General features: G+C 38.4%; 1 protein-coding gene across 13 annotated transcripts in view; it reads left to right on the top strand.

Annotated features, from left to right (window-relative positions):
* The window catches only part of PTPRM (protein tyrosine phosphatase receptor type M), a 609,439-nt gene that overhangs the window by 367,088 nt on the left and 218,652 nt on the right, over positions 1 to 23,699 (top strand). For all 13 annotated transcript variants that reach the window (XM_075213321.1, XM_075213318.1, XM_075213315.1 and 10 more), the window contains exons 12-13: positions 13,663 to 13,936; positions 15,308 to 15,344. In XM_075213321.1, the coding sequence (XP_075069422.1) occupies positions 13,663 to 13,936; positions 15,308 to 15,344 (311 nt within the window). The remainder of the gene's footprint in view (positions 1 to 13,662; positions 13,937 to 15,307; positions 15,345 to 23,699) is intronic.

Genomic DNA, 23,699 nt, shown 5'->3' with positions numbered 1-23,699 from the left:
AAGGGCAGCTGCATTTTATATACATTCTCCGAAATGCCAGCATGACCATCGTTCCATGAGGGACCCTTATTAGGAGATGCCACACAGAGAAAATTGATAAAATCAGCCTTATTTGTCTACTGTGCTACTTCCTATGCAGATATTTTGTGGATCATTTCTAGGATCAGAGTTTATGTAGGAGGGAAGACAAGTAAGATACAATAAAGGGAAAATGTAGACATATGCGGTCAGCTGCTGATAAATAAAAGATAATGCTAATAATGAAGATTTATACAAATACTTTCTTTAAAGACTGAAAGAATAGGCAGATTCCGATAATGTGTCCCCGTCACCTACATATAGTGTATGCAGCCTTTTTGTGGGTTGAACTAGTTACCATGAGAATGCCACCTATGAATTGACTGGTAACTAGTGACCACAATGAGCCATGGGGCACTTAGTGAGGTCACTAGATCCTTGTTCAGAGGTGCTGAAAGTCCTCAACAGGTCATGTTTTCAGGATTATAGAAACAGGTGGAATAGTTACTGACTCAGCCAGGTGAGTTAATCTATTTGGCTGTAAGTCAGTAATTATCCCACCTGTTTCCACGGAAAGAAATCCTGAAAACATAAACTGCTGAGGATTGATTTTGGGCACCTCTGTCATAGTGTGTTTCTACACTAATTATTGGCTTGGCCCACAAACTGCTTCTATTCTTTATGCGTGGGTGATGGGTCCACTTTAGGTTGTGAGTGGACAACTGTTATTATTATTTTTTTCCCAAAAAATCCCACATTTGGGAACATACATCCGAAGAGGAAGATGTGTTTGCAAAACTATGTATTGCATGAAAAGTGCATCATATTCTGTGCCAGATGAAACACGTTTCTATGTTTGACCCCAAGCTTCTGAGATAAAGTCAGTCAAAGACGTGGAAGAAGTGGCTTTGATGAGTAGCTAACAACAGAGGCATTCTAACCTAGTCATCTTTTGCTCTTTGCTCTGTCAGACAACAAAAACAGTCATCTGGACCATTCATTCTGCCACAGGAGACAACTTCACTTCTTGTGATGGCTGTATTTTTTGAAACATAAAATTTCCTTTCTCTGAACCATAGTTCACGGTTATTGGACAAAAGCTGTTACATGGATTTAGATACAAAACAAAGGCTACTGTATAATAAATAGGCTTGGCTTTTCCACCTACCTTTTAAAAGAAAATTCCTACAAACGTACTAGGGGGCCAATTCAATACCCTGTTTTCATGTGTGAACTGCCATATTGCAGTGTAGGAACAAACCCTGTGTCTCCGGGCAGCTTGTGTCTTGATCTATTGACAAGGTATTATTATTATTATTATTATTATTATTAAATTTTATTTATATGGTGCCACAAAGAATCCGCGGCGCCATACAGTAACAAACAATAGGACAGTACAAGGTATAACAGTACGATACAATAAACAAGTATCACTATAACTCAGGTAGCTCAAATCACAGCTAATGTGATAAATAAATAAAATGATGATGATGATGATGAATGTGAAAGGGTGAGGGAAATTCAGCACAGCAGGAAGCCTGTGCCCAAGAGTGTGTCCGCAGCTAACCGGTCAAGAGCCACTGAAAGGTGCAAAGGAAAGCAAAAGTGGAGTCAGTGGGCAGTTGGCCCAAGAGGGAGGTTGGCAGATTTAAAAGTGATGGAAACAAGAGGAGAGAAGGCCCTGCTCAGAGGAGCTTACAATCTAAAGGGAAGGGCAGACAAACTGAAATTTTGGAAGAACCTGCTGATTGCCGACCATCACAAGAGGTACTGATTTGGAGGAGAGGAGAATGAAGCTGTGCTTCGCCTTTCCCTGCAACAGGTCACAGCATACCTCCCAACCGTCTCGAATTAGGCAGGACAGTCCCGATCTGAGAGCTGTCCCACTATCCCAATCAGGACAGCTTTGTTCTGTGGGCGGGAAATTTGGGAGGCATGTCTCTTTCCCTGCTGCTCTGCATGGCAGAACAGAGGTGAACTGGTGCCGCACGCCATCTGCAATGTAGGTGTTTGGAGGGAGAGGAGACTATGGGGAAGCCTAGCACTTCAAGAGTGCTAGACACCCCTCGGTGGTGTGACCATGCCCCCATTGTGATTTGGCCATGCCCCCTGTCCTGATGCCAGATTTCCAAATGTTGGGAGGTATGGGTCACAGGCTTGTTTACATATGATGGGCCTGATGCAGAGTTGTATGCGAAATCAGCAGACGCAAAAATAGCGTATCTATTCCTATATGCTGATCTGTGTTCAGCGTGTAGGAGAGAATGTGTGCGTATGAGTAAAGCATGATAATGCACTATTAAGTTTATCATCCTGCTTTGATGAACCATTCATCGTCATTTTCATCATCATCGAAGAACGTATGATTTAAAGATTTGTATTTATATTTAAATGTATTTATTAAGACTTTGTGTTAGACAGTAGAAATATCAAGTTATACCTATAGTAAATTAATATCAAAATGATTTTTAGGTTTAAAAAGTAAAAATAGAATGCATATTTCCTTCCTTTAAAGTCCTTTTTTTCGTAGCAACAAATACCGAATTCTTTCCAAGCAGCTCTTGCCCAGGAGGTAATCATGTGTTAATTTACATCAGGTAGTCGGCACTGGGTGGAAATTAGACAGACGATGGGATTTAGTTATTTTTCATTAGCACTTGGACTGTGATAAAGGAGAACAGAAAAGAGCTGCTTGACCTTTAAGTGCTTAAATAATTAAAGAGCAAATAGATTTGAGGTCTGGTTACTTGCAAATCTAATTTGTCTTGTGGTGAAAAGATAAAAAGACATTTTGGGTTTAAAATATCTCTAGTCAACTTTCTTCTTCCTCTAATGTATCTGGAGACAAATAGATGACAAGGATCTCCATACAGGGATCAGGTGCAGGGTGACATATGACACCTACTAGGAATTGTGTGACTGGTGAGTATTAAACCCATGTACTGCATGTACATTTATTATTATACTGATCAACATTTTGCAATGTATCTTTTTCCACGACTGCTTCTTAAGCCAAAAATAAGTTAAATCTGGTAATTTTGAAATAAACAAATAAATTAAGATGATTACCATTCTGCTATGTTATAAATAATGAATTAACACTGCCAGATTTTAGATTTATTCAATATAGTCTTAAAAATCAATCACCTCTATTATAAATAATCAATGGCACTGCCAGATTTGAGATTAATTCAAATATATTCTTTAAAATCAATCCTCTATGGAAGAATCAACCTTATTATTATTATTATTATTATTATTATTGTAGATTTGTAATCCTCACAGTGCTCCGCAGCACCATACAGTAGGGAAAAGAGGGCATACATAAAACAAGGACATACAAAGCAGACCAATAAATGCAGACCTTATTGCCAGTTTCTTGTGCCTCAAAGTTTACTTATATCTCTTGGCAGCAGGATGCCATACTAATATAGCAAATTCCAAAATTCACCTATAGCCACAGTTTGTACCTTCTTCCTTGTTGCATGTTGTCAGGCCGTAGACCTACCGAGGACTACAATGGAGCAGAACACTAACCGGTATTAGCACCACTGAACTAGCAGGTGTGGAGACTAACGTACCCCTGGTATTCGCCAGGGACCCCCGCACGGAGGTTTGGACTTCACTGCTCAGGGTACGCAGGTTGCAGTCCAGTGTAGTGTAGAAGGGTCAGACGGTCCGGGTCAAGCCAATTGGGAATACAAGGTACCAGGGAGAATCCGGAGGAATAGTCAACAAGCCGAGGTCACAGAACAATTTGGGTCACACAGTTAAATGGATAGTCGCCAAGCCAGGTCACAATGGAGAGAACAGGAACAGTGGAAGCACAATAAGGGAAAAATGGAGCAGGAGAACCAGGACTACTATGTATAGAACCTGTTACTCTGGCACCCTAATGGCGCCAGAGCCAGGTTAAATAAGACAGGGTAGTAGGTGATTGGAGGAGCCAGGAGGCGGGTACACTGCGAGATAAGTAGCGTCCCATTGCTAAGCAACGGGATGAGGCAGGGCGCATGCGCCCGACAGGCCCCAGAAGCGGAAGCCGCAGCGCGTCTGTTGCCTAGCAAGAGAGCGCTACGGCCCGGAAGGCAGGCGTCAGTCCCCGACTGACAGGGGATCAGCGGGGACGACGCCTGACACATGCAACTGCTAAACTCCGCTAAACTTTCAAGCCACTAACAGATTGTACCATAGTCTAGTCCTTGTATAAACTTGTTTACTTTGGTCATCCAGTGCTGTTAAAGTGCCCATATTTTGTATGTTGGTAGAGGTAAACCCCACTAATACTGGTCATTGGGCATATTTACATGAAGGTCTCTCACTCTGTGTACTTATTAATTGTATTTCTTCATCCAATCTGTGTAGTTACATTGTTAGTACATGCAGCATTAGCATTTGTAGCCCATACTGTCTTGGTATATTTCCCCCCGTATTAACCTTTTGCTTTTCTATCCCCCACTACAATAGCTTGTATTGAAAATATGATTGGATTTAGCTCTTATAAATTCATATTTTTATTTCTGTAAAATAGTGTCAAATAGGGTTAAGAGAGAACTTTTAGCACATTACATTTCCCAGATGTATACGTGACTTGTTTATCATAAAACCAGTTTCCTACCCTTGCTGACCTTAGCTTCCTATATTGTATAGTTCCCGCTACCTCCACAAGACCTAAAATGTCATTTTCTCTAAATCAAATTTACATTCTTAATGAAAGAACACCCAAGGGTGCTTGGTGCCTTAACATTTCCAGGAAAGCTGTTTCCTGTACCCAGCTGCAGGATACCATAATTTATAGAGTAAGTCTTTAGGTTACGTTACATATATTTTACTCATTAGAGACATGAAGCTGGATTTTACACTGAAGAAATGTTTCTTCTGAAAACAAGGCTTATTGTAAGATTACAGATACCAGATACCTTCATAGCTCTTAAAATAAGCCTAAAAGTACAACTATAATTGCAAAGAATATTATTATATACTTTGTTTATTTATTCTTTTATTTTGCATTATACTGAAAGACCTTTAACATACTATGTAAATAGAAAGTATGCTTTCTTTTAAATTTACATCCCCAAACAGGGCCTGATTAGGGGTTCAGGCCCCCTAGGCAAATACACCTATTCATATCTTAAGCCACATTACTTATAGATAATGTATATATTTTATATTGAGCAATCATACTCACAGTTAATTATGGGGTTAGCCAGATAATGTCAATTTGGGATAAGAGTAAACATAGCTCCATAAAAAATCCAGCCATGGAGAATTAGAAAGCTGAAACAGGAAAAACAATTACCATAATACTAGGTGCTGGGAAAGGGTTTCTCCACACAGTGAGAAAATGACATTCATCTCAATGCAGCCCAGACTCTGCGCAGTTCACGTGCGACAAGTAGCTCCTCCCCTTCCAAGCCCTTGTGTAGGAAGTTTCTGAGACAATGTGATTCATTAATGCTGGGGAGAGGGGTTTCTGGACAACCTAAACCCCCCTAAGTGCATGCAGGGGTGGTGGAGTCCAGTCTTCTCCCAATTCAGCACTCAACATGGACCACCAGTTGAGCTGCAGCTTAGTCAACTTAATGGTTAATCAGGCACTGTCCCAAATAATAACAAAATGGTATTCATATTTCTACTATATTATATTTGCTAGATTACATTTAAACACATCAGCTTCTCATCAATTGTGGATAACCTATTCCTTAATATAACCAGCCTCCCTGGGATTTCAACGCATTACCTGAAGCTGAGGATTGATCAGTTCACTGTACACAAGGGTATCACAGCCCATCCAGTTCTCTTCCATAGAGCTTTTTCAATAGAGCTTAGCCCTCTTGATATATTAAGACATTGCCAACAAGTGGAGAGCACCTTAAACGGTTTTGCAGAGTTCAGTAATGTTTTTGAATAATATATATACCAAGCTCTGTTGAAGTGTATAAAAAAGGGAATGTGATGTGAGAGATCAAACTACCATACTATATTTACATGACAGATGTCCTCCATAATAAGCTCACATTTTGATCAGAAAGAGCTTATAGAATAAGAGAGAATATATGCTAATTTTTCCATCTGAAGGAAGAAGAAAACAAAAAATAAATGATCTTATCCACTGGGGATGTGAAATTATTCAACATTGTTGGAGCACCCTTCTAAGCAATTTATGTCCACCTTGTGTGGAAAAATAAGTGTTAGGTCAAATAATAAAGTTTCATAATTGAGTATGGTACAAATCTGCTCATTATTACAATTCCGCTCTCGCATCTAAGCTGCCAACATTCCTTTGCAAACCTCCCTTGTCGCTCCAGCTCCAGGTTCTCATTGTAGGAGTGAGTGTGGTGACTGATAACTTCCCCTCTCATCCCTCCTATTTGCTCTTAAGTTTTCTTCCTCTCCCATCCCTACTCCGTTTCCTGTGTCAGCCACTGCTCTCACTTCTACAGTGAGCAGCTGGTGAGTGGAGCGACAGGATATACATGACGCACTGTACAGGTGCCACCTCAGGCAGCAGAAGAGGAAGGAGCACCCCACTAATTTGGATAATATAGTTTTGTATTATGTTTGTTAACGTGGCATTAAATCCAGAAAAAACTATTTTCAAATTACATGTTAGAAAAATCAATTGAGGCAAGCAAAAGATAATTGGATATTTTATGCAAAGTTCCATCAGTTTTCATAGTTTCTATTGACTATAAACTGCCATGATGATGTTTTAATTTGTGAAATGTAAACAGTTAAATTAATTAAACAGTTTTTGAATGTTGTTGCTAACAGGGCAGTTGAGTTATTGACTCCATCACTGAGTGGCCTTACAAGACAGTCACATCGTAAGTCCCATCACTGACCCTCCACATTACATCTCCAGTCACACTAATTGGCTATGTGCTTCCCATGACCTGAGAGGTGGTGGCCAGTGATTTGTATGCTACTCCGTCCTTGTGCAATTCTACTCTTCATTTGCTCTTTTCCTTCTCCGGTGCCACGTGGCAAGTCTCTGTATGGTATGTGACGCCATGTGATATCATTTAAGCAGATAAGATCTTATTACTTTTACTTGATAGTTTCCTGTCACTGCGGGGTGAATGCAGGGCTGTAAGCACTTGCAATACATACCTTACACTTATCCAGGATCTCACTGTGACAGGTAATTATTGCATGTAACTAATTCCTAGTGATTGCAGGGACTTTGGTGCTACTCCCGACAGCCTTTCACTCACACAGCAGTAATGGGAATATCGATCTGGGCACAAATCAGACCCTGAGGAATAAGCCTGACACTTTAGGATTGTGCCCTGGGACCACAGTCCTAGCAACACTATTGTTTAGGACTTTCACAGACCTATGACAGCATGTATTGAGCAAATTCTAAATGAGTCTCCAAATATTGTGAGCTATTCTGAGATTGAGGATAATACAGTTTACATCAGATCAATTTTAATGTGTTTAAAAATATCAGTTGTTTTAAAAATGTTATATAATCACTACTGAACTCTGAACTGGCAGGTGGAGTGATGACTATGGGAGTAGCATTACTATATGAGAGACATACGTTACATGTATTGTCATTACATAATAGGAGAAATTGACAATAAACAGGTGCAATAGAAAAATGTAATCTGCTTTTGCATTTTATGCCTACATATGTGCACACCTACAAAGTGAACAACTATTTCCTGATCTCTGAGATTTATTTGCAAGCAGTGGTGGGACCACCACTGTTCCCTTTTGCTAATTTAAATATTAAGCTTACAAAGCGACCATTTTTGTTTTTTAAAGTTTGCAATAGGGCCAAAATGCTACTGTCTATTTGTAGACACATTTAAGTTGTCAGCAGGAAATAACTGATGTCCATCTAGTCTGCTTATTTTAGAGCCTTTTTATTGTTCATCTTCTAAGTATTTCTCTTTTTATAGGGGGTTGTTCTCCCAATAACCTTATTCTTGTCCTATGCACTTTTTTTTTTTTACTTCTAATAACTTCTTCAACTGTATACACCCCTACTATCTCTGCTGAGAATTGTTCTATGGATCTATCACACTTTATTTAAGACCTTTGCTTAACTGAAAAGCTGCCATCTTTCCACACATAAGCTGGTTCAGTGGTGTCACAAACATACAAGCTTTTGCTTTGTGTTGTGTTCAGCAAACGATCATGATCCCTTATTGTGATTAGGACAATGAGCCTCATTTACGTGCTGAAAAAGCGTGGCTCAGTGGCGCATCTTTATTTGCAAATAAAGTCCTTACAAATGCCCCCCCTAAAATCAGTCTGCATCTGACTTTGCAAATTTGCAGTTCCACCTGAAAAGGTGCTTGGTGAAAAGTAGAACATCACTTCAAAGTAGGTGAGTGGTGTACTTATTTCTGTAAAAATCGCTCTAGATATAATCAGTAATATAGGGAAGGTTAAGCATTGGCTGACTTATTTTATTAGTCTTTCGTACATAAACTAAGCAAAGAGCATCATCACCTGCATCTGAAATACGAAAGTGTTTCTTTCTTAATACTGAAGTTTGAAACCTGATTAAATGTTCATTTGAAACATATATTACATGATTTAATGCATTTCCCAACCAGCTTTTTCAATTTATATTTATTTTATTCCAGTTCGAGTACCTGAGATAATTACTTTCCCCCCTGTTCGAGTACCTGAGATAATTACTTTTCACCTGAAATAGTTTCCAGGAGAGAGACTGCATTTGTAATGTGTTTCAGGGTTCTACCAAAGTTTGGCTTCGATTTCCTGATCCTTTAAAATGAACCTCCACATTTTATGTTTTTATCGTTTTTTTTGTTCTGCGTTTTATTTTATTTTTTGCTGCAAAGAATCACAATTTTCTATGAGACAAAAACTTTACTTTGGTAAGGATTTGCAAATAAAAATTTTGAGAATATTTTCCTCACAATAAAAACGAATAAATGCAGTTGATTATTAATCAATTAATAATGCAATTCATTCAATGGCTATAGCAGTAACAGATACTGATTGCCAATTATAAATAAACTGTAAACATAAATAATGTATATATTGTTTCTTTGCAAAGACTATGTTATGCTATATTACTATATTGTTGCTAAACCATGCAACAACGTCCATTAGATTGTAAGCTCTCTCGAGCAGGGCACTCGCTAGCTTTGTTTTCACAGCTTGTCTGAAGAGGTGAGTTTCCAGAGAATGCTTGAAGGTTTGAAGACTAGGGGAAATTCTTATTATGCGAGGGAGGGAATTCTACAAAGTGTAAAAAAAAAAAAATTGTAACCGGGAATGGGAAGATGTAATTAATGTGGATAAGAGACACAGATCTTGTGCAGAGCGGAGGTGTCTAGTTGGGAGATATTTTGAGACAAATGATGAGATGGCTCAGAAGAGGAAAAATTATTTAAGAGGAAGATCAGTCTAGCTGCTGCATTCAAAATAGATTGTAGAGGTGAGAGTCAGATTCAGAGAAGACCAGTAAGGAAGTAACTGCAGTAGTCAATGTGGGAGATGATGAGTGCATAAATAAAAATTTTTGCAGTGTCTTATGTACGTATTCTGTCATGTTTTTTTAGACGTATGTAACATAATTTAGATATAAAGTCAATGTGGGGAACAAAGGATAATTCATGGATCACACCTAGGCAGTGAACTTGCAGGGTAGGATTTCTGGTTATGTTGTCAACAGAAATAGAAATATTAGGTAGTTAAGTTTGGTTGGTGGGTGGGAATATTAATATTTGAAAGATTGAGTTTGAGTTGGCGAGAGGACATCCAAGATGAAATGGTAGAAAGACAGTCAGTAACACGGGCCAACACAGATGGTGTGAGATCAGGAGAGGGTAGATAAATTTGGGTATTATCCACAGAAAGATGATACTGAATTCCAAAGGAGCTTACTAGTTTTCCAAGATAAATGGTATAGATAGAGAACCTAGTATTGAGCCATGTGATAAAAGATACGGAGCAGATCCAGAGAAATTAACAATGAAAGAGGTGATTAGATAGGTAAGATGAGAACCAAGATAGGATAGTGTGTTGAAGACCTAGTAATTGTAGCATTTGTATGAGAAGAATGTAGTTAACAGTGTCAAATGCAGCAGAGAGATCTTGGAGAATTAGAAGTGAGTAATGGCCTTTAGATTTAGCAGTAATTAAATCATTAACAACCTCGGTCAGCGCAGTCTCTGTGGAGTGTTGAGAGCGAAAACCAGACTGAAGAAGATCCAATTGGCTGTGTGAGGGGAGTGTAGGCAATTTTTTCAGAATAGGAGTAATCACTGAATGCTTGTATAATGACGGGAAGATACCAGTACAGAGAGAGTGATTACAGATTTTAGTTAGAGGTGGGATGAGGACAGGAGACAGGGAGCTACCACTTTGTGAGGATATAGGATCAAGAGGACAGGAGGTAGAGTAGGAAGATAAGAGAGTGGATACTTAATCTTCATTTGTGGGATCAAATGAAGAGAGGGTGTCAGAGGGTGCTGGGAATTAATTGAACTGGTTACTTGTCAAGTAAGATAATACCATTTCAAGTCTGATCTTATCAATATTGTCCTTGAAGTAAGAAGCAAGATTTGGGGCACTGATAGAAGTCGAGAATTAGGGGCAGGACCGGTGAGAAGAGATGTAAATGTGTTCAAAAGGCATTTGGGGTTAGAAGCCTGAGCAGTGATGAGAGATTGGAAGTATGTTTGTTTAGCAGTGTCCAGAGCATTTCTATAGAAGTGATAGATGGCAGTATATGTGACGAAATTATTAGAGGTACGGAACTTACACCAGTGACTTTCTGCTTTACAAGAGAGTTTTTTAAGATTTTGTGTTACTTTAGTCGACACAGCATATGAATAGTTACTGGAGCCACTTGATCATGAGCTCTTGCCAGGGTTTGGTGAAAATTAGGTGCATATCAGGGGAGGAGAATATAGAAATTGTGGAGAGAGGTGGAAAACTGTTGGAAATTAATAAAATTAAGATGTCTGTGGGCATGAGAAGGCTTGGTAGCATTTAACAGCAGAGAGGTTTAAGTACTGGGGGAGAGCTTGTAGCTGATAAGATGATGACCCAAGAGGGGGAAAGAAGTGTTAAGTAAATCAGAAACTGAGCATAGTCTAGACAACATCAAGGCAGTGGCCATCCCAGTTTGTAGAGGATTCAATCCACTGGGAGAGGCCGAGGGAGGAAGTTAGAGAGTAGCTTGGAAGCAAATTTGGAACGTAGATTGTCAATGGGAATGTTGAAGTCACCAATGATGATGGTGAGGATGTTGAAGATAAGAAGTGAGGGAGCCATGCATAGAAATGTTCAAGAAATTGTTGTTGTGGTCCAGGGATGCGATAGATCACAGCAACACGCATAGAGAATGGATTAAAAATCTAAATAGCATGTACTTCAAAAGATGTGAATGTGAGTAATGGGACATTTGGTAGAACTGAGAATGTGCAATGTAGGGAAGAAATAGTCCAACCCCACCTCCTTGTCTGCCTCCAGGTCTGGAGGTGTAGGTGAAATGTAGGCCACTATGTGAAATGGCTGCAGGGGAGGCAGTGTGTGATAGTGTAAGCCATGTTTCTGTTATTGCCAGAAGGTTGAGGTTGTTTGAATGGAAATGGTTGAGAAAGGAGTTAAGTTTGTTACAAACAGAGCATGCATTCCAACGGGCACGTTTAAAGGACTTTGGAAGAGACGGCAGACTGGTGATGTGTTTGAGGTTTGCTGGATTTTGGTAGTGTGCTGATACATGTGTGGCATAATTATACCAAGTCAGGTTATTCAAGAACCACATTATATTATCTACAATTATGCATAACAAACTACAGTACATTTAAAATATGCATTATAATTGTTAATGTGTATAGGAATACGGTAAAGCTAATACACTGCTGTACTACTTAAGGATGCTTGGTAGCAATATACTCTTTTAGTAGCTGTCCATTGTGCTGAAATAACCCCATGTTGACACCAACATAATTATTTCATAAAGTAACATGGAGATTGATCATAAAAATGATGTGCACTGCCTATACCAGGGATTCATAAAGGTAGATCACAATCATCATTTGTTTGCAAATATATATTATTATTCTCATTAATAACTGTATGTTTTTTCAATAAAATACCAAATTGTATACGGGGAGAGAAATCAGTTAATTTAAAACTGAACACTGGGTTATGATGCTTACTTTGTGCTACATCTCATCTGATAAAGAGTAAGAACCACTGGTCTATATATTCTTTTTAAAATAATGAAACCCATCTGTTACACATATACAACTAACACACAACAACTAATACGTCACCTATGGCAGAGGTCGATTTATATTTAGAAAAACAATTTAAACTGTATCACTATCACCTTGACTTTTAGTATTTTATTAGTGGAGAATGAGCAACATTGAATATGTAATTCATTATGTCTAGTTTAATAAATTGGAAACCTATTTTATATATTACTTTAATATTTAGTGACTAACATCATGTTATTGGTCGGTATATAGGGTTTTTAACATGTGAGAATAGCTGCCTTATACCTTTTGTTTGTTGCTATTAAAATTGTACCATTTGCTAAAACTATTACTATTGCCAATATTTCATGTCCATTGTTGCTAATGGTTCAATATTATTTTGTTAAATTGGTTGAATTGAACTATTTAGGGATATTTGATTCTGGTGAACCTGCAGATCACATGGATGCCTGGAATTGATATTCCTTTTTTAAGGTTATTTTTTTTAGACAATAATGTACTAAGTGTAGGGACCACAGAGTTTTTAGAAGAAAACCAGGACACCAGTGTAACCTGAAGATTGCTCAGGCCATAAAAGAGCTGTGGAAATGTGTAATGTTCTTATTCGTTAATCAGGAGTTTAAATGATAGGAAAATAAGTATTATTAGATTCTAGATTCTGGGTAAAAACAATGCAGTTATACTGAAGAAACTGAGACGCCTGGGAACCCTAAGTATGTGGGTTTATAGTGGTTGATGTACGTTGTATTATTATGTATTATTAAATGTGGGAGCAGCACGATGGCTTAGTGGTTAGCACTTCTGCCTCAGCACTGGGGTCATGAGTTCGATTCCCGACCATGGCCTTATCTGTGTGGAGTTTGTATGTTCTCCCTGTGTTTGCATGGGCTTCCTCCGGGTGCTCCGGTTTCCTCCCACACTCCAAAAACATAATAGTAGGTTAATTGGCTGCTATTAAATTGACCCTAGTCTGTGTCTGTGTGCCTGTATGTTAGGGAATTTAGACTGTAAGTTCCAATGGGGCAGGGACTGATGTGAATGAGTCCTCTGTACAGCGCTGCTGAATTAGTGGCGCTATATAAATGATGATGATTAAATGCCAGTGGTAAGCAACTTTTACTGTCTCATTTGACTCCTGTTGCCTATGACTGAGAGAGCATGATGGGAGTTAGCAACAACTTTTCTAGTCACCTCTGTATGCAGATGGATCTTATAATACTTAGCAAGCTACCAAAGGATATGTAGTTTTAATGCAAATGAACTTTGCGTAAATAACTATTGGTAAAAGATAGTTGGGTAATGTGTCACAAGCTTTAGTTTCTTTTCCTGCTGTCATTTGGATGTCTGTCGCCTATTAGGATATAAAATATGTTACACATTTCTTCTCTTGGTAAACATTTGTATTTATTTATTTTTTCAGTGTTTACCAGATTATTGTTGAAGAACAGAAATCCCGTGGATCCAGAAAGTCAGCAGAAATGCTTAAGTGTTACCCATTTCCCATACACTTTCAGAACGCATCAATACTGAACTCTCAGTACTACTTTGCTGCAGAGCTTCCACCAAACCTCTTGTCTTCTCTCCTGGTCTTCACAGTCGGTGACAACAAAACGTATAATGGTTACTGGAATGCTCCACTTCTACCACAGAAAAGCTACAGCATCTACTACCAAGCTGCCAGCAGAGCAAATAGGGTAAGGCTGGTGTTGTACAGGTTTAATTTGGGCTTGATTTATATCATTGTAAATTAGCATAAATGTGATATAAGGCATAGCAACCAATCACATAGTAGCATTCATCAGTCTAGTGCTGATTATACAACAAGAGCGAATGTCTGATTGGCTGCTATGGGTTACATCACATTTACAGCATAGTAATGTAAGCATTTTCTCTTTACACAGAATGTCTCTGTCTTCATCAGTATGAAGTTCTAGTAAGCATAGTAACAAATAATTTATCATTTTTAAAATAGCACATTTTGGTCACTCATATATGGGGACATTTATGAATCAGATGTTTACTTTCACTTTCTTATCTACACAACAAAAATGACTGGTTGCTTTCAGTTACAGCACCTTGTTGTGTGCAAGAGGTTTCAATGTGCCCCACTTAGCGTACCTGTCAACAGTCGTGAATTTTGCAGAACTTTCCTGGTTTACATCTTTGTGGGCATGGTTTGGGTGGATTCAGCATGCCCTAGATAGATAGGGGTTACAGCCTAGTGTGTACCTTTTGCCCTGGAATATTGGTAGTTATACCTTAGTGTAATCTTGTGTATCTGCCCTTGTTCTGTTGTGTATATGTTGAACAATTTGCCTATTTCAGCTGAACATGACAATTTGCAGTTACAGTGCATTTAGTACAGTTAAACCTGTCCTCAGACTGTGTTATATTACCAGTGTACATGGTTCTAGCTCCACAGGGCTTTCTAAGCTCTGGCTGTTTCCTGACAGCATGGAAATGTTTCTGACAGTTCCCCTATTACTGGTTACACAGAAATCCAAAACACTTGATTCTGTTTTACTCATGTTTCATGACATCATCATTTACATTGTAATTTTCTTCATTGGGAAGAAAATCTTTGTTTGAAGGTTGCAGAGACGGGGCCATGTAACAATGGTTATCATTGTAGAAACATATATACTTGCCTGAGGACAAAGAATATTTTATAAGAAGGATGCAAATTTTATCATGTTAGGAATTTTTAGTAAGAGCTTTGGTTGTCTTCCTATAGAAGAGGCAGCCATATTCTGCGCTGATCCAGTATTCAAATACAGCCTATATGTTCACTAGGAATTATTGAGAAGTGTCTTGTTGAGGTCACTGGTTCATAATGATTGATGCTTACTTATTAATATTGGTAAAGCTGTCAAAATGGCTTAATGACCAAAATGTAATGCTTGTTTAATATTGTTATTTAATATTGTAGTATAAGGCACAGAAATAGCATATGAGACCAAACATATTAATATATAGGCGATATTGCTTATTTTTATTTTAAAGCAGAGTTTAATATTCTTATCTTCAAACACAAAAAGTACTATATCTCTCTCTCTTTGCTACAGGAAACCAAAATCGACTGTGTGAGGATAGCCACAAAAGGTATGCTAAAATATAGTTTTGTTTCCATTTGTTCCATTTCACTGTCCCTTCTACAAATCTACTAGACATATTGCAAGTTTTCCAATAACAACATCACAAGGTTACATAATGTTTGTTACTGTCCCATTTCTTCAGGTTTAGGGGAGATATTTCGTCTGAACCAGTTCATTTCTCATACAGAACTTGCCCCACCCCGTATTTACATGATTACTGTGTTTAACATTAATTATAGCTGCAAATATGTGGACATCCAAGTAGATTTAATGTACTATATTTTATTTAAACAAACCTTAAAATTCTGTCATCTGAGCTGAGAAAATGTAAAAAGGATTTAAGAATGATCATATGTCTGAGGCCTGTTATACTATAGAAGCAGAATAGGCTGGCACATTGTGATGCAGTTATTCTGCATGTCACTTAGATGGCCTAATCACTAACATACTTATAAAGCCAGCAATTTGGCAAGTGGTCAGGATGACACCATTGCACCATATGTGGCAAGCTTAAACTTTTTATTTAGTACCTGCAGGTATCAGGATACAGTATGTCCTGCTGTCAAGAAAGAGGCTCATTCTGAAACTAGAACATATAGCAATATACTAATGACAAACAGAATGTTTACAGTCAGCAGGGAGCTTAATGAGCCATGTGGCTGCCAACATGAGGTGGTCACAAGGCGTTTAAAGCCCCAGAATTCCATACATGCGAGCTGGCATTCCAGGGCTCGTAAATTATTTTTGCACAGATGTGTAAGGAATTGAGATGTTCATTCAAGTGCAGGGCAGCCTGGAAAGGAAAGTTTGGGATGTGGAACATAAGGGTTATCACAATTTTGCTATAGGACCCCAAAAGTGTCAAGGATGACACTTCTTCAGCAGGCTTGCGGGGCAGCGTTTAATTACATGTTGTCAACAGAAATAGAGGTGCCTACTGCATTTGCCTGAATTAATTAATTGTTGAGGCTGGTGTTCATAAATATGAATTAATTGCAATAGTGGAGATAAGTGTGAAGTTCAGAAACATATTTTCTACCAGGTAGAAGGGGTAATGGTTGAGGGTCTGGAATGTACCACCAGAACCAAATATGTTCAGAACTTAGCAAACACACCATCTATTTCCTCTATTGTTGACAGAGGGGCTGATGCAGACTGGGATGTGCACCAGTTTTTGCAGCGTACCTTGCGTAAAATCGCTCGGCAGATGCCCGTAAAATGGGCACACATATATTCTACTATGCAGACTTGCATGTTTCTGCCACTTATTCCTGCCTGTGCCTGGAGAGTTGGGACAGGGGAGGAAGCTGTCGTGCAAACACAGGCTGAGTACACTAAAGTTGTGTTCACACAAATGTGGCTCATGCAGTCCTGCAGACACATATATACGTCTGTTAAGAGGTGTATGTTTGCATCTGCTATAGGGCTCGTACAAAACCTGCCGATTAATTATCATGAGCCTGGCACATAAGCTGCTGATGCAGAGGCGGCCTTATCTATATATACGTCCCCACATATGGGTGTGAATTCATTTTCCTGTTCTTTTTTTAAAAGCAATTTACTCCCATTTTACATCCAACTCAGCCTCAGAGTGAAGACCTGACGCAACTCTAAAATTACTGGGACCTCTGACCATCTCAGTTCTACTGAGAAAGGTACTAAAAACGTACTGTGTGGGTTAAAATATCCTTTAATTTGACCACTCAACTAAAAAAAGTAAACATATTTTATTAGGCAGATTTCCAAAAACTCTACGTTTGTGTTCTTTAAACAGGAAACGGTTTTGTGATACATTGCAGTTGTTTGTACACAAGGTAATAGATTAGATCAGTGGATTCCAAACTTTTTCAATTGAAGGCACCCTTAGGGTCTCCAAAACATTTTCAAGGCACCTCAAAGCCAAAATAATTATCAAGTAGTCCCCCACCTTGCTTAACACTGGCCCTGGCTGAGGCACCCCTGTGAGATCTCCAAGACACCCCAGGGAGCCTAGGCGCACAGTTTGGGAACCACTGGATTAGACAAATTAAGTCCTTGTTTAAAAAAACATCCAGTTAGGTGTTAGTGTGCCTGAATTCAGGAGTGCAGAGAGCAACATGGCTTCTCCCTGCAGTTCTATTGCAGATGGATAATGACTATCAAAAGACATAAGCAAGAATGGACACAGAAAAGAATACACTTTCCATGAATCTGGAATTATATTTTGTTGCAAATCATTTATTTTGTTTGTAATTCCCATTCAACATACTATCATTCTGCAGTGTAGCTAGAAAATAAAGTAATTTTTTATATATATATATATATCTACTATATAAATGCCTAGTGGCGTGTGTGAAAAAAAAACAATAAGCTGCAGCACCACCTGCTGGGCAGAGTTATACACTGACCTATATATTTCTTGAGGGAGAAGTGACAGTTGGGAGTGGTTGGTGGTTGCCGGGGGTGACAATGGGGAGTTTTTAACACCTTAAGTAGCTTGATGAAGGATGGGGCAAAGAAGATGAAGGATGAGGTGATGGAGAAAAATGATGAGGTGGTGACATGTGGACAAAACCACGTTAAAAAAGGGCGCTTGCGTCGGGAAGTAATGCTCTTCCCCTGAGGAGGCCTGGGCTAGCCCCAAATGCATGACAAGAACCTTTTTAACACCTTAAGTAGCTTGATTTGACTAGAATGCATGAGTATCATGCACTGGTTAACTTTGTGTGTATATATATATATATATATATATATATATATATTCAATATATGTAGTCAATAAAGGAGTATAGTGGGTAACAGTCATAATTTGAAATGATGCACGTGTGTTCTGTGGTCGCAATTTTTCTTAATAACATAGTATAAATACATTCATAGCAAAATGTACATTTACGTTTGTAGTAGCAGAATTTACATTGTGGAAATTGCTTTAACTCATGTTTTCATCCATCTCTGACAGGAATAATCCATTTTCACGCGGGGATTGTGTTTGAAGTGCATTTTCTCTATGAACTTTAGTTTTCTTTTTGTTCTAGGGATTCACTTCAAAGTTCTTTTTCTTTTCTCAGCGTTGACCTCCTATAGCCATATGCATCCGATCCAAGAATGTTCTATATGTTTACGGAGCTGAGGAGATACTGACCTCTCCTTGACTCATTGCACTTTTTTTACGGAATCTAGAAATGGCCATGTTTGCTTTTGCCTAAAAAGGGACACCTAATAATGCAAACAGGTTATTATCGCCAACATTTAACACACCATAACATTTTTGGTTTATTAGAGATAATGAGGGTCATTGAATAACCTGTACAGCATTATATATTTTATTTTTTTTCAATATATTGTATTGAACTTTTTTCAACAAAATTATCTAAGGGAGAAAAGGGGTACACAAAGAAAAAAAGGGGGGGGGGGGGTAGGGTACACACGTTGCAGTTCAACAGCATAATGCACAATACAATACAATGTCTTTTCTTTCTACAAAGTTTCAATCTGCTAGAAAAATATGTGCAGAATACAATAAGGTAGAACCCATTATCATTAAGTGTCCAGCATATTGCAGACCCCAGGAAACTGTTGAGGAGATTGTAAGCTGGGGGGGAGGGGGTTTAAAGGGGAATTTTAGTAAGGGGATATATAGGGTAGATCGGTTCTATGTTCTCACCTATCCTGTAAACCTCCAATCCAGATTTGGGTAAAAGGCATGTGATGGAAAGGACAGTTCAGGGGCCCAGGTAGATTGAAATGTAATAGGACGGTCATGCAATATACTCATCATGTATTAAAAACAATATATTTGCCATATTCTGTCCACTGATTGGCAATAGTTTTTTTGAAAGCTAAACCACATTCTCCATCTACACTTAAATATTTTACTTAGACAAGTGTTCCTTGAGCTTTGTGTCTCCTGAATGTCTCTCCACCTGTTTGGGGCAATTAAGGATATAAGTCGGGGTGCCCGCCTGTCTGAAAATCTCCAACCCCCATCCCAGTGATTCTTGGATAACCAAAGTAATGTAAACTGAGTGATTCCTGATCATATAGGCTTGTTTTTTGTGTGTAAGATACACATTTTCGTACAGCACATGCGTACCTAAAAGGTATGTATGTGTCTGGATCAAATTTGTTTGTGTATCTTTGACTTACGACTCCGAACATCCGGAGAGGCAGTACAGTGAGAGAAAAGGGTGGGAAGAGTAGGCGGAGTACAGTAAGGGCATTCACATATTTGTGACCCAATTAGACGTAGATGCAGGTACATCTATTAGGAGCAGAGCCGGCGCTGGAGCTTCCAGCTCCCCTCACCCATGCTGGAAGTGGCACATGTGCAGGGAAGCCCCTTAGGGCCAATTCCCCGTTCCCAGGGAAATATTCCGATCCCTGTTCTGTTCATGTAAGGGGAAGGATGTCCGCTCCGAAAAAAATAAATAAAAGTAGTATGTGGAACATGTTTTTTTTTTTCTGTTTTTCAAATAATATATAATCGTAAAAAATCATACTAAGGAGAACTTTATTGGAAACGGGTAGATCTGATTAAAAGATTTGCGAGGATTAACTTTAAAAATAAAGAAAGTCGAGCAAGCTTTTCTCCATATCTTAATAGTCAAATTAATATTTTACGTTCACATTTTCTTGGAGTTAATGTTTAACACATTTATTAATAGAGGTGGCATTGAAACGTTACCTTTAGTTCTGTAATAGGGAAATCAGAAAATTAGATATTTTATAATGAATGGTAGAATACACAACTTACTTGCCCTTTATCACTCAAAGCTATTTAAAAACTTAATTAAAGCCCATTAAATTTTGGTCTATTTTTGAAAAAGAAGATATTTCTAAGAGTTGTATTAAAATAAGGAAGAATAGCAGCTTTGGTATCCATACCTCGAATCTCCTTTCTGACACAAGATAATTTTTCCAAGGAGTGCCCTATAGTACAGAATGCATTACAGCCAATGGCTTTGCACAGACCCCATTGCCCAGTAGGCAGCATCTTAGCAATTCAGTGTAACTGACAAATGTCAAGTTGACATTTTGAGGGAAATTTCAGGATACAACCTTCTTCCTACTGGGCCCCTGCTTTCTTGGCATCATCTTCAACAATTAAAGCAAAAACGAATGATGTTCAAGTGAGGAAGTGGCTGATTGAGGCGGTAATGCCAATTACACCCAGCACCCCTGCTTGTCACAAGTTGGGCTTGGGCAGTTCCAGGCCCATTGGGGCACTTTTATGTACAATAAAATGTGTGTTTATTATTTATAGTGTCAGTGTGTATGTATGTATGTTTATGCTACTCCACAGAAATTGTACTTTCACATGTACTCTCTTTTTAAAAGAAAGTACATGTGTAAAATTAAGATTAACAGTATAAGCCTTCATACAGGTGGCATAAACACTATCTGATACAATTAATGACCAATCAGATAATACACTTAAAACATATATTTAAAATTAACATCTCTGGTGACCTCTTGTAGGGGCCTATTTATTAATAGCTGCACCCCCCCATTAATTATCATCCCTTATTGCAATAATAAGGGATGATATACCACAGCCATCCTGGTACAGGGCATCCAATAAGAGGCTATCCCGGCAATTACTTTACAATACCAAAGACAGAGCCCTTTTCGTTTTTTAGTGGAGGGGAGAGCACGCCTGCTGGAGAGAGATCCAAAGATGCCTCTCTTTCCCAAAGGGCAGATCAGCTAGCGCCATCTGAAGGTGGCGTTAGCCATTGGGATTAAACACTGAAAAGCCAGTGGGGACTGCATTATAATGAGATACTTAGACTAATGCAGGAGATATCTATGATATCTCCTGCATTCAATGATATCTCCTGTGTTAGGCTTTTGCTAAATAACTATGATACTAAATTATGCCTAAACCATGCGGAAACAGCCACGTAATGAGACTTTAGACTTAGGGGCATATTCAATTAGCTTTCCGGTTCGCTGTAACGCGAGTTACCGCGAAACCTGCGCAGTATTGCCGCTAATACGGTGCCGCAATAACGCAGATTTTCGTACGCATCCCTATGGGGTGCGAACGAAAATACACGTTATTGCGGTACCATGGATTGACTTTGCGGGCCGTTCCGGCGCGATCCCGCGAACCGGAAAGCTAATTGAATATGCCCCTTAGAGTCGAGAGTTTGTAAGAGTCTTATATTAATTACTAGGGCAAAGTGAAATCAGGGCGTTTAGGAAAGACCTGCTGTAAACTATGTGTGCCCAAAGTGCTGTGAAGAGTACAAATAGTGCCACATGAACAATGCTGGTGACCTTAGGCCTCAGATAGCAAAAAAGCAGAATTTGAACCGTACAAAGAGTATATAATAGTGTGTAGTGTTTCTTTAAAAGAAGAAGAAAATATAAACCATGAATTAAGTACTCACCTAGTCAATGGTGAGATTATTGCAGAAATAAATGTTAGTTATTTCTTTGTGCAGTTCTCAAAGTTTCATTCTGAAAATAAAAAATATACTCGTAATAGTGTAGTATGTCCACAAAAATGTTTAAGCTAATTACTTCAGTGATAATTGCACTTTCCTTGCTTGCTTGGTGAGATTACAATTCCAGAGAATCCATATAAAATTACTGCAACTTAAAAGTTCATGATCCAGGTGTGAACATCTCTCATAGGCATGTTTTCTGTAACTTTGCACCAGATTGTCTCTGCCTAAAAGACCCTAACTGTATAATTTTAATAATTGTATAATTATAATCCATGACAATATAGATGTTAATCCAGGATTTCACCCATAGATACACTTTCAGTAGTGTTCATATCAGGGATGGGCAACCTGATATACTTCAGCAGCCCTCTAACCTTTAAAAGGGCCGCACATTACACTTAATCTGAGTAGTAAGTAAAATAAATATATTTAATCAAATAAAAAGACACCTATATGTAAATGAGTGTTACTAGCTATAACAAAACAAATCTGACACTACAGCAGGAAGGAGCTGGGGCCACAGGTGAAGGTTTGGAGAGCCACAGGATGCCCAAGGGCCACATTTCCCTTCGTTGAATCATATTGTACCTCCTGTATTATGAAAACAGGTGCGGTAGGTCAAGGCATCCCTTTATGCAGCAGTAAACAGGTTTTTTGTTTTGGATGAATATTCTCCTTAATATTTATTGTTTTGTAAGTTGGGAAACTCAAACTTGTACTAGGGCTATAAAAAAAAAACACAAACCATTTAAAATAACAGTAAAGAAACGCAATATTCAGGCAGACATAGATCTGATTTGTAGTCCTGAGGCAACATGGATCCCAAGTAAGGAAGCTTGACAGACAGGCTTGTTTTTAGATGATACAGCATAATAGTTTGTACAAATTATATCTATGCTTTGTTGCGTTTGCTATTTAACAAGTAAAGTGAAAAGTAACCAGGGTGTGAAAACACTTCTGTATTAGCCGATGATGTACATAAATTACATATCGAGCAGACTTCATGGATACCGAGCCTTACTGATTAAAATGTGGAAATGAGGGTACTGTTTGGGATTTGTACAGAATAGTTTTTGGCATATTTATTGCATTCTGACCATACAAAACTGATCTTAAATACTTAATGGGAAATCATAAACCTTCCCCATTTCTATTAAACCTACTAAGTTGATTGTGTTTAATCATTTAAAGACTTATTTTTTACTAACATGGTGCAATTGGCTCAAATGTGCTATAACCAATAATAGCAGGTTCTTTCTTACACTGGGTTCACTAAAGATAATCCGTTACAGCACATAGGTCTTTCTAACCTCATAATTCAGCTAAAAAGAATGTTCACTTTAAAATAACTTTATTGAATTGGTTTAGGTAACGACATGTAGTTACTGAATAGCTTTGTTATGACTTTGGTGAATTTTCTACCATATCTTGCCCTTCTATAGGCAGTACTTTGATTAGATAGATAGTAGTTATACTGAGATCCCTCCATGGCTGAGGCTTTGACTGCATGGATGGCCGACCTACCCCCAATATTTGTGCCTGCACTTGTTGATGGCCGTCCTTAGGGTTGTTTTTTTAACTAGCACTCTAGGTTCATAAAGGGACTTGTGGTTATGTATGTATATCTCATTTTGCATACTAACTGACCTTGAATCTTCCATGCTCCTTCTGTCCCAATAAGTATTTTGTTTGGATTTAAATGTGACACAGGAACCACAGATATGGAGCATCTTATCTATAACCCCATAATCCAGAGAGTTCATAAATCCAGAAAGGAAAAATAGAAAATAATTGCTGCTGTTATATGAAAATGCCATCTCCACAGTCATGATAATCAATTGTCTCCTCCTACAGTCATAGAGGGAGCTTTGATAAACAATGTAACGGGAATGCAAGGGTCATTTTATAATATCATTTAGTGTCTTTTA

This window comes from Mixophyes fleayi, chromosome 5, assembly GCF_038048845.1.
Source record: "Mixophyes fleayi isolate aMixFle1 chromosome 5, aMixFle1.hap1, whole genome shotgun sequence".
NCBI classification, from domain to species: domain Eukaryota; kingdom Metazoa; phylum Chordata; class Amphibia; order Anura; family Limnodynastidae; genus Mixophyes; species Mixophyes fleayi.
The sequence above is the reverse complement of the archived record's forward strand: the minus strand, read 5'-3'. Positions and strand labels throughout refer to the sequence as shown.